The 12,656-nt window shown below is 37.1% G+C and overlaps 1 protein-coding gene across 1 annotated transcript; it reads left to right on the forward strand.

The window, feature by feature from the left end:
• Positions 1–296: 296 nt before the first annotated feature.
• On the forward strand, positions 297–12,450 carry ATP6V1C1 (ATPase, H+ transporting, lysosomal 42kDa, V1 subunit C1; the record flags this gene model as incomplete). The annotated part of the gene is made up of 11 exons (XM_010073456.1): positions 297–364; positions 1,535–1,620; positions 2,628–2,722; positions 5,129–5,220; positions 6,280–6,378; positions 8,275–8,343; positions 8,789–8,881; positions 8,970–9,063; positions 9,578–9,675; positions 10,862–10,988; positions 11,840–12,450. Coding segments are annotated over 11 exons (1,017 nt in total), but the record flags the coding sequence as incomplete, so codon positions are not given.
• Positions 12,451–12,656: the final 206 nt, after the last annotated feature.

Genomic DNA, 12,656 nt, shown 5'->3' on the forward strand with positions numbered 1-12,656 from the left:
AATATTATTATTATTATATTATTGTTTATTTGGATTATTGATGGCTGGTATGCCGGACTGAAACTGTGCCCTAAACTAGAGTGAGTTAGATCTGATACAGGGGTGCTTTAGGGGTATTTTGAGCAAGTGAAACACAGTGTGACTTGGTTAAAGCAGCAGGTCTGAAATCTTAGAGTACAGTATTTTATGTAGTTCTGAAGAGCTACCTGTTAATGAAATTTTGCTTTTATTGTAATTTGGTTTTATCTTTCTATGTTTATATACAATTGCTAATGCATTTTGATCTTTTCTTCTAGGTTGGCACACTGGATGCTTTGGTTGGTCTGTCAGATGAGCTGGCTAAGCTGGATGCGTTTGTGGAGGGGTAACAGTTTATTTTTACTAATATACAAAATATTAGAATAATGATGTGATGCTTGCAGAGTCCTAACAATACACGGATTATTTTCAACTTTTTTTGTTTCATGGTGATCCTCTGTAGGCAGTCAGCAAGCTAAGATTTCAGTAAGCTAAGCTGCTGTTTTTCCTGGTATCTGTACTTGGAAAAAAAAAAAATTTGAACTTCTTGTGGAATAGTGAAACATAGTGTATAGATGAAGGATGGTTCTCCTAATAGTAGTGCTGTGTGCTTCCGGGTCCTGGAGAGCTGTTAGGAATTGAGCCTGACAGCTGCAGGAAGTGATGATGAAACAGAATAAAAACTTTTTTTTTTCCTTTTAGCAAGTTAGAGTACTATTTACAGACTTTGAGAAGGTGACCATGCTGCTTGCTAATCCACAGAGATGATTAAACGGCACTAATACTAAAATGCAAAAGCTGTCAGTTTTGAAGAAGCTAATGGTCCTTTGAAAGTGATTTTGGACAAATGTAACTAAACTTCACTTAACCAGAACTTGTGGAGCTTCTATTTCAAGGAGACAAGTGTTAAGTAGTTGTTTTTAAATAGAAAAGGAAACTATTTTGCACGGCACATGAGTAGTATTAAACATAGCTTTTCTAGGGAGGAAGTGTCAGATGTTGTGTGTCAGATCTCATGAGGGCTAAGGGCTGGGGCTTCTTCATAGCTCTTCAGTCACCTTTGGTGTTTCGTTTTCGTGGTTGCCTCGTGTTTTTATTTGGATTATTGATGATTTCTGCCTTGCTATCTATTTTTAGAAAGGGGTTAGGATTTTGAAAGTGCTACAAGACTTCAAAAAAAGATTGGAGTATAGTGAGCTTACACCTGAAATCAACTCTTTTTACCTGGAGGCGAGGGAAGTAGCTTCACCTTGTTGAGAACTGTTGAGTAGCAGCACTAGAGAAGGATTTAAATAAAATTCTGGCATGTATTTGAGAAGTTGGTCTCCTTCAGATAACTGAGCCTAGTTTGTGCTCTCGGAAAGCTTGTATGTAAAGCAGTAAACACTTCCTTTTTGATCTAATCTCTTAATCCTTTTCCCGGGCAATTTCAGACCAGTTTAATGAATGGTATTTCTCAAAATGGCAGATTTTTTAAATGCTTTTTTTTTTCATATCTTTATCTTTCGTTTTTCAGTGTTGTAAAGAAAGTGGCCCAGTATATGGCTGATGTTCTAGAAGACAGTAAAGATAAAGTTCAGGAGAATCTTCTGGCTAGTGGAGGTAAAGTGTTAACCATAATATGTGTGTCCTAAAAGTGACAGGAGGGAAGGCAATGATCCTGAAACATACTGAATGCTGCTTCACTGTATGACATTCTGAAAGCCTAGTTTAGACCTGGAGGTACTTTTTTCCATGAGTCATTTGCCCTGAAACAAATTATAGGATCCAGAATGGCAAGAAATAGATCTACATGTTAAATAACTCACTTAGAGAAGCCTTTTGATCCTTTGGGGCTGTGTTTTTGTCATCACTGGTCTCTAGTGGAACATAAAAATTGCTGTTACTGATCACTGTAAACGTTCTTTGTATTAGTCTGTCATTGGAATAGGTATAATTTTATGAAAGCTGTGCTGTAATACTCAGCTGTTCCCAGATTGTGATAGAATGTCTTTATAAAACTAGTTGTCTCATGGAAATATTTGTCCCATTTTATCATAGTAAAGAGTTGCACTGGTCTCTAAATCAATATTTAGTGTTCCGTAGCCATTTCATAATGGGTACTCATTTCAGCTTGTGTTGGTGCAAGAGAGGCTAATATGAGTGGATTAATGTGAAGACAAGCGCAGCAGTCCTGATGAACACGCTTATTCTTAGATAGGGACTTGGGCTAGTCTCTCTCATAGCCAGCTTTACAAAACTGTAGCTTCAGGTGAGCCACGTAATCTTTGCCTTTGTTTTTTCCATCATAACCTTCCCTTCTCCCACCCATTTTTCACACAAAGCAAAAACTAGTTGGTCTTTCTGTGCTTCTTCAGCCATCATTGGCTTAGTCGTAAATATCATTTAGGGTCTACAGAGGTGGAGAAACCAATATCTGAAGGCAGAGGTCACAGATAACTTACAACTTGATTGTTTATTTCCAGATTTCTTAAGCAAGAGGGTCCACACATGTGAAGGTTAACAAACCATCTGTTACATTGCTCTTCTGTTACAGCAATCCTACATGGAACATAATCCATCAGCCTTTTTATTGTCTATCTTAACAAAGTTGTTCTTTAAAATTTTAGTTGACTTGGTCACCTATATAACAAGGTTCCAGTGGGATATGGCCAAATACCCAGTCCAGCAATCCTTGAAGAATATTTCAGAAATTATTGCAAAGGTAAGGTAATTTGTTTTATAAAAACTTCCCTATTTGAACTTGAGATATTTATGCACAAAACTTGTTACGCAAGGATATTTGTCTATTTTTCTTAGCTTCATGTAACTTTGATAACAATAGTAGTGAACCTGGTAGCAGTGTCTGTGTTTTAGTAACCTAAGAAGTGTTATTAGGATGGGGATAGGGTTTGGAGAGTGCTCCCTAAAGGCCATCATGCTGTCTTTGCTGGTTTTTGTTTCTTAAGATCACTGAGTTAACAAATAAATAGCTATAAAATTATGTAACTTACTTTTAAATTTTGCTGCACTGGCATGCCGTTTTTCTGATGTTCTCAAACTCTGAGCTGTTAGCAGTGAATCAGGGAACTTATTTATCTTCTGAAAGCTATGGCACTCAGTTGTGAGGGGAAAAATAAGCCTTCAATGTTAGATGTAAGAAAAGCTTGTTTGAGTGCTGTCGTGGGTTTTCCCCACCTTTACCTTGGTACAGCTTTTTGCACTTTGGGGGTTTCACTTGGTTTGTACCTGCTGTGAGCAGAGAGAGCATCCTCAGCAGTGAATTGCTGTATTCAAATAGTAAAAGAGTTTTCTGTAAGCTACCCTTGCTTTAGTATCTTCCCAGCTTTTTCTTTTTTTTTTTTTTGTTTTCCTTTTCTGTTTTCTGTAATCTGCAAAATGGCTCTTGCAATTATCTGTGTCAATAAAATACATAACCTGGAAAAAAGAAGCAGCTGCTCTGGGTACCTATAGTGTTTGGTGATGGATACGTGGAAACGATAATCAGGGTGGGGATGGGGGTTAGTGCTGGCAGACTCATGCTTTGCTATAACTACATATTCTCTAGATGTTAGTATATTTTAGTTTAAACTAATAGTTTTTGAGAGCTTTATTTTGTGGGAATAAAACCATATCTGGATCCCCAAACTGAAGTGTTGTATGCAAACAAAATGTTTTGTCAACAGTCTCAGCCCAATAAAGGGAGAGTCCCTTGACTGTGTTCAGATGCTCGTCCCTGGGAATTTTTAGTGAGGAAGCAGTGAAGGAGGGAGTAGGCAGCGTTGTGATGCCAGACCAATACTGTACCACGCTCTTTCAGTTATCCAACTAAGTATATTGATTCTAAAATACTTCCTTGTATAGAGTACACACTGATAGACATATGATCAGGTGCTTAAGACCTACTAATTGCTTAATTTGTTTTGTGTTCTTCCACTTGCTGCCAAGTTACCTAGCTGGGAATGAATCATTTTTGGTAATCATTGTAATTAATCCTGGAGGATGGATTTGAGAAAGATGGCTTACTTGAGCAGCAGTGGCAAGCTGAATGTGAGAGTCTGAGTCTAAACAGTAAAGTAGTTGGAACTTTGATATGAAAGCTTGAAAGACGATTGAAGGCTGCCAGTTACGTTAAATGTAGAATGCTGCCTGTACTTGATTAGACAGGTGTATTTATAGCCTGAAATAAATTGGATTCAAGTCTGAAATACTGTTTATCTGTCTACCCTGGAACTGGCCCTGTGCAACTTCAGACTTTCCAAAATACATAAGTTTTTACTAAATGAAGAAAGTCTCTATAAAACAGTTTTTTCTTTATAGTTCTAAGCCACTGCCAATGTAAAACAGCAGCATAAAAGATGACTTTTTGAAGTGAGATGGTGATAAAGTTTATTGTATTTTCCTTTTCAGACATACAGAATGGGACATAGCTTTGGGAGTTGGGGGGGAAGATAAAATAATTGTGATACTATTTACTGTTCTAAATATTAATGGCCACTTGGAATCAGGCAGATGATGCATTTAGTTAATATTCTATCCTTGAGAGACCGAGACTGTTCATCTGAAGGAAAGGTGCAAATTGCAGTAGGCAAATACCGTGCAACAGAGTCTCCTCTTCAGTTGTAGATGACGCAAAGCAATAATGCTTTGAATTACTTAATTCTTGATTTGCTACTTATAAAACTGTACCATCATTCTTGTTCCTGAAACTCTGAGGGAAAAGTATAATGAGAAGTGAAATAACAGCTGGAGGAAGCGATACCCAGTGTTCACGTGTGTACTTGTATCACAGTAGGAAGGTAAACTTCAAAGGATCTCTCCTGTCAGTTGAGATGGAGGGTGGTAGCCTCAAGGTGATGGAATAATGATCAGCTGGGTGCAGTGGCATGTCCAGTTGATACCAGAAGAGGAAGTGTAACTTTTATTATTGACTGATTTTTCTTTAAAGGCCTTCTAACTTAGAGTTTTCTGAGTTTTGAGTTAAGTTTGTCAAGCGCTAGAAAAATAAGTATTTTAACTTGTGTATTTTTTATGAAGTTCTTGTTGGCAGATCTAAGCTTTGACATGAAGAAATCATTTTGGAAACTATTCTAGTTCTTTAGACACTGTTCCTTTCCTTTTTGTCTTCAAGGGAGTAAACCAGATCGACAATGATCTAAAAGCAAGAGCCTCAGCATACAATAATCTGAAAGGGAACCTTCAGAATTTGGAAAGAAAGAATGCGTAAGTCACATTGTTTTTTTGCTCCTGTAGCACAGGAAAGTTATCTAACCATGAAAACTTACTAATGTGTGAAGAGGTACAGGCTCTAAGCTTAATGTATTTTTGAGGTGTTTATCAACCTTGAATAGCAGCTGTCATAAAAGAACATTTATTACCAGCTGAATTGCGATTGATAAGCAATTATGAAATACACAAAAGCATGTACAAATAGTATAAATTGCTGGAGCTTTTGTGCTGTTAAAGTGGTGTGTAACACAGCTACTTAGGTGTCTGTCTAAACAAGGAAGTCTTCCCTTTCACTCCAAATTATGCTTTAAGCATATCCACATTTCTGAGTTTCTTCCCTCAGAATTAATCAGCAGAGAGACAGCTGCTGCATACGTGCAGATAATTAATAAACAAGCACTACGTGCTGTCTTGTCATGTATGCATGATGATTACCTGAAATACAGTTGAGGTATGGCAGTTCTGTGCAAAGATAGTTGTTTAATTTGAGCCAACCCTACCATTACAATTAATGGTCCAACCTTGCTGGCTGATTCAGAACTATGGGTCATACTAATTACAGCCATTTTATGAGTGAGCCTTAAGTTCCATCTTAAGCCATGGTAATTTGTTGACTAAGCCCCATTAAATCTGTGTGTGTTCTCAGTCCTTTGAATATGAGGCAATATGATGCTTTAAAAGTTTATTGGTGATCTGTATGTAGGTCTGTACTAGGTTGGTTGTAACTCTGAGGCTCCATATGCTAGATGTCACAATTAATGATTTTAATGGCCCTTGTGTTTTTAAATCACTTTTTAAAAGAGCTTATGGATGTGAGGTATTTGGAATAGGGATATGACACACACCAGTGGAGCTACTGATAAAACCTTTCAGTGACTTTAGACAGTAAGATATGAAATGCATATAAGGATATTTTGCTTGCTTTGCTAATAGTGAATACTTAAGTAAAATACATTTTTCAAAATATTATACTATCAAGTACTGGAAACTGTTGTCCAGATGAATTCAATTTGTAAACATGTATTTACTCCAGTTGTCTTTGTTTCTCTGCAGGGGAAGCTTGCTAACCAGAAGTCTTGCTGATATTGTAAAGAAAGAGGACTTTGTGCTCGATTCAGAATATTTGGTCACGTTATTAGTGATTGTACCGAAGTAAGTTTATTGTTTGTCCTAAGTGCACAATAATAAGAAACTCAAATCATAGAATCATAGAAAGGTTTGGATTGGAAGGACCTTCAAGATCATCTAGTTCCAACCCCCTGCCATGGGCAGGGACACCCTCCACTAGCCCAGGTTGCCCAAAGCCTCATCCAGCCTGGCCTTGAACCCCTCCAGGGATGGGGCATCCACAGCTTCTCTGGGCACCCTGTTCCAGTGTCTCACGATGTTCACAGGAAAAGATGTCTTCCTAATATCTAATCTAAATCTGCCCTCTTTCAGCTTAAAGCTGTTACCCTCATCCTATCACTATACCCCCTGATAGAGAGTGCCTCCCCATCTCTCCTGTAGCCCCCTTTCAGCTCTGGAAGCTGCTCTAAGGTCTCCCTGGAGCCTTCTCTTCTCCAGGCTGAACACCCCCAACTCTCTCAGCCTGTCCTCATAGGGGAGGTGCTCCAGCCCTCTGATTATTTTTTGTGGTCTCCTCTGGGCTCACTCCAATAGGTCCATGTCCTCATGTTGGGAGCCCCAGAGCTGGATGCAGTACTCCAGGTGGGGTCTAATGAAAGCAGAGCAGAGGGGGAGAATCAACTCCCTCAACCTGATCAAGTAATAGATCCCACAACCCTCTAGTACTGTCAGAAAGGACATCTGAATTTGGAGTTTTCCTGGATGAACTAACAAACTTTTGGATGGTTAGTGGAGGCAAATGAGCCTGTGTGCCTGTATTCCATGGCTTGTGAGAACTCATTGTAAGGAATACTGAGTGCTTATTAATTTCTTCAGGATCAGACTTAGGTCTCTTATCTGATGCTAACCATGGCTAGTTATGTTGCAGAAAGTATCCTTATGAAAATAATAAGTACTGAGTAAAAACATGATTTTTTTTTTTTTTTTTACATTAGAAGGCTTTATGATTGAATTCTCCTGGTTAGGCCTGTGCTGGCTGTCACCGCTTAGTGGGCAAAGTGAACTCTTTACTTCTTTGCTCTGCACTTGTTCAGATTGCCAGAACACTGCTTTTTTACTTACATAGGAATCTACTAATGGAACACTGCTTGTGTCATGGCAAAGGTTTGCTGGGAACCGGTTGTTCCTGTCTGAAATGTTTAAACAAAAACACCACCTTTTCCTCTGGCCAAAGAAAGCGGTGATAGAGATTTCCTTAAGACTCTCATAAAATTAGAAGATGGCACTAGACTGTCTTTCTGGAGCTGGGAACAAAGAGAGCTTCTAACTTGTAACGACAGCCAGTAGGCTGATTGTCACATGAAGCAGTAGTCTCTCTCACAGGTAAAACTCTGTTGAAGGCAAAATAGTTTTGCAGTGACTTTAGCAGAAAACAGGTGGTTAGTATATCTCAGCTGTTATTTTTCTTTTACATTTGACTTGGGTTTGGTGTTGAAAGGGTGGAACCTCTTTGTCACCAGCTACAGAAAGGCAGGGCTTCTAAAATTCTCAGTGGTACTTCAGGCAAGTGCAGGACTTTAGGGAACCCATTTGTAATTGTGGAAAAAAGTAATCCTGTTAGTAACTCCGAAGAGCAGAGTTACATAAGGAGCTGTGATAAATCTTGCCAGTTAAGGCCATGTGGTCCCCTGAGATCTGTACCTAATGGTGACTAATTTAATTTCAAAAATTATACATTTGTAAGCTTATATGAAGACTGAAGATAATTATAGCAAAATTAATATATTTTATAGTTTATTTAGCAATAATCTTAAAAACAGTGTGAGGAGGACTGTCTTGTGTATTTCTGACAACTTACACCTGGATTGGAAGATGTGGTGATTAAATGTTTTTAACATTTCTTTGGAAAAGCTTCATCCATTAATCTAAGATTTCCTGCTACAGTACTAGAAGTCTAACCATAGCCTGTCTATTCTCTAGGTCAAATTATAATGACTGGGTGAAGCAATACGAAACACTAGCAGAGATGGTTGTACCACGTTCCAGCAAGTAAGTTGTTAAATGCTAAAACTCATATTTGTATGTGCTATATTTTATAAGGGTTCTTTATCTTTAGTGACTTTGAGTTTTAAAGATTTGTCTAAAACTTGTCAAAATGTTTGGCTTTCTAGCTTTATCTGATGAAGCTTGATTATGTTGTAGTCGAGCAAAAATTCAAAGGATCTCTAACTCCAGACAGGTGTGAAGTGTTTCTGAGTGGTGAAGTCTCTGAATGAAATGGAAACTGCCATCCATTATGAAGGGAGTAATTAAGAGCAGTTGCTAGAGTTTCAGTTACTTTCTATATAAGGTGTTTAATTTGAGAAATAATTCTGTGTGATTATCTACATTTATGTTCTTGCTTAGTAGCGATAAAATACAACTTAAGCTACTGTATATCAGATCTGTGGTGACTTGAACCTTATTAATTCTGACACTGTTTCTTTCTGTGTAGTGTACTCTTTGAGGATCAAGATAGTTACCTTTGTAACGTCACCTTGTTCAGGAAGGCAGTGGATGACTTCAAGCATAAAGCCAGAGAATATAAGTAAGGCTTATTTTGTGAGTGTTCTGTCTCTCATGCTTTGAAGGATCTCTGGGTAGCTACTTTTGATTTTATTCACTTCCAAATGCAGATTTATGGTCCGTGACTTCCAGTATAATGAAGAAGAGATGAAAGCAGATAAAGAAGAAATGAATAGACTGTCAAGTGACAAGAAGAAACAGTTTGTAAGTCTATAAACTAGTCATTACAGAAACATGAGATGGTTAAGACTTGTTATTGCTACCTAACAATTTAATGAACTTGTGATTCTCAGAAAGCATTGCAAGGATGACATGACTCCACCCAGCTAATCTGCTCAGGGATAACTGAGTTTCCTGTAGCAAAAATGCTCCTCACTGCATTGAACCAAGTGCTGATATTGCAGCTGATAATATATGATGTTTGAAAATAGACAAGTATTTGAATGAAATAATCAGATATTACTGAAATTGCCATTAATATAGTTAGCCCACAGCAGCTGAGGGGGTATGTTAAAGAGACAACAGAAGTCTCATTAAATTTCTCTTCACTTAGAATTTAAACACCCCTGAGCCATTATGTCCGTGCTGAACTCTGCCTTTAAATTGTCTTTATTATCATGGTACAGATCTTGAGTATCTGCTCAAACATGCTTAATGAGCTGAATCTTTTTCTGAAGTTTGAATAGCGTAACTTTTTTTTCCTTTTTCCCTTTCACAGGGGCCGCTGGTTCGGTGGCTGAAAGTTAATTTTAGTGAAGCTTTCATGGCATGGATTCACGTGAAAGCACTACGAGTTTTTGTTGAATCTGTTTTAAGGTAATGAGGCAGACCTGAACAGTGCTTTTCTTCCTGGACTTTGTAAGAATTTATATCTATCTTGAGTTTACCAAACTGAGGTGTGCGAATGCCACTCTTCCAGGGAGGAGGAAACAAGAAGTAGGGCAGTAAGAATAGCTGTTGGCATTACCTCCAGTTGCCAGTTATGGAATATTTGAGGTAGATAATTGTGTCTCTTGCCCCTTGGATAATCTTTGCCACCTTTAGGAATCACAGGTACTCTGTGAGTTGCAGCAAGGCATTTCTGCTGATTCTTAGCTTGCTTTATGAGCTGCTTGTAAAAAGAGCTTACTGTATCTTCTATTTAAGTGGTGAATTTAAATAGTTCAGAATAAAAATATTCCAGCTTTGTGTAATATAGCTTGACATATTGAAATATATGTTTTTTCTTTAAAACATGCCTTTCTAAGAATTTTGCAGTCTAAACTTGTCAAGTGTTAAACCGTTCAATATTCTAACTATAAAATTTCTCTGCTTTTTTTCTCCGTACCTATCCAAAAGTATAGTTACCAGATTGATTGAAGAACAGCTGTAGTTGTTCTGCAGAAGGAAGGACCTGGATTTTTTTTTTTTTTAGAGTTGAAAGGGCTTCTGCCTTTGTCAGTCAGAAAACAGGTTTTTTTAACCTTTTTGGTAAGTTATCATAAAGGAAACAAACAGAGGAGAAAAAGAAAAAAAATCACATTAACTTGCTTTCTAGTCTGTTTCATAGCTGCTGCAGCCTTATTTTGAAGACCAACTTGAGTAAGGAAGAAAGCTGAACTTGATCTGAGTATTGGCAAATGTTTCCACACATCTAGAAAGGAGAATTGTGTAGAGACTAGATTCTCCACCTACTGACATAAGCAAAGTCTTGCAAGTAAACTAATTGAAATGTTCAAAACTTAGTCTGAGACTTCAGGGAACTGAGAATTGTGCTAAATATTCAAGGATTTTGAATGATTTTAAAAGCAATTAGACTTCTGTTTTGTTATTTTAAACTTGAAGAAAGAAGTTCTATTGATGCCTTATGAATTGTAGAAAAATAAGTCTTGCAAAAATGAAAATGAGCAGAATTTCCTTTTTAGCAATAGGATTCTTTCTCAAAATAAATAAAGTTCTGCTTTGAAAGGATAGAGGAAAGCTTGTTTCAGCATTTTCATAGTTATCTGCTTGATTTCCTCAGGTATGGTTTGCCAGTTAATTTCCAGGCAATGCTGCTTCAGCCTAATAAGAGAACAATGAAGAAACTGAGGGAGGTTTTGTATGACTTATACAAACACCTTGACAGCAGTGCAGCAGCTATCATTGATGTAAGTATTTTTGTAACTGCTACTCCCCATCAATGTTAGGTTAATTCTGTTTGAACAAAAAAAGCCTATTTGCTATATCAAAAAGCTACACCTCTCCATATTCTCCATTTTCTCACAGTACAGAAAATTGTCTCCTTATAAAAATGCTTTACATTTTTGCAAAGCAGATAGTATTTAAATCTGCAACCAGTGCATTCGATGAGCTGTCTGGTATAGAAGTTTCATCTAATTTCTTTGTACTGCATTATTTCCTACTACTGATGGAAGGATGTCTTAGAGACTGCATATATATTCATATCCTCAAAGAATTCAAAGTCAACTTCGATCTAAAACTAGACTTAAGGAACTTGAACACACTTCATATCTTTTTTGAGCCCAGAAGGAATACATAAGTTGTCCACAGTCTACAATAACAGTGGTCTTAATACTGAAACAACTTTTTTTTGTTGCATTGCTGTCTTTGTTTTTAAGTTAACATAGTTGTCGTTCTCTGCAGAAGGAGACTGAATTGATGTCAAGGTGGAGTCATCCTTTCCATCTGTAGAGACCCCATTTTCATGTTTAAAACTGGTTTTCTGGGAGGCTTATTCTGATAATTTGTTTTGTATTGAAAAGCAGTGCTTTTCATAGATTTCATAGATTTTGAAAAAGTGTTTTATTTGATTTTGAAAAATACTGTTATTCGTTTGTCAAAGTTCTAACTCTCTTGCTTAAACAGTCGCTTGAACATGGAAATTTAAGCTTGAAGTCTTGCCTGGCCTGTTTGCTTCTAAAACATGTCAATGTTTCATCTACTTCTGAATAGGAGGCTAATGGTAAGAGTGTAACTGGTTTCAAAACTTTCTTTGCAGGCAACCATGGATATTCCAGGCTTAAACCTCAGTCAGCAAGAGTACTACCCATACGTGTACTACAAGATCGATTGTAATTTGCTGGAATTCAAGTAAAAGTTCCCTAACATGACTGTCTTCTCTGTGTTGGTGTAAACAAACAGAAGTGAGGTTGAAGTACAGTAATACTTCTAACACTCTACTAATCATATGCTTGCTTCTTATGTTAGGTGACTTTAACACACAGTGGTCCATCTCTAGCCATTTTCTTTTTGAAGAACAGCGTAGGTAATCTGCTTTTAATCAATTATGTCTGTAAATGTATATTGAGAGAATTGAAGTATTTATAAACAGAGTGATTTATTTAAGGAAAAGTTCATTCCTCTTTCATATGGTGGTCTGTGTTAATTCCGTTTACCATTGTTTATAAGAAAAACTTGTTTACAGAATAGTGTAAAAGTTCATGGCCATTTTGTTCGTTTGATTTAGTAGATACAATTGTGTTAACATTGTTGAAATGTGATGTAAAGTATGTAAAATTGGTATGAAATTGTGCTTTCTGAATGGTTTAAAGTTACATTTGAAGCACTATAAACACAGGAAAAAATAAACATACCTGTGCAGATGTGTCACTTTCTTGTACCACATATAACCATAGATACCCGTGTCTAAAATGAAGCAGTGTATTAAGTCTCAAAACCACTGCTGCATCATGCATGCAGTGGTACAGAAATGCAGTTGACTTCAGCACAAATACCTTCAACTCTATAAAAAATATTTGCTGTGTGAAAGTATATTTGCTTTTCTTACTGTTTTTTGTAGGTAAAAGAGGAAAGAG

Source organism: Pterocles gutturalis, unplaced genomic scaffold (genome assembly GCF_000699245.1).
Source record: "Pterocles gutturalis isolate BGI_N339 unplaced genomic scaffold, ASM69924v1 scaffold18982, whole genome shotgun sequence".
Lineage (NCBI taxonomy): Eukaryota > Metazoa > Chordata > Aves > Pterocliformes > Pteroclidae > Pterocles > Pterocles gutturalis.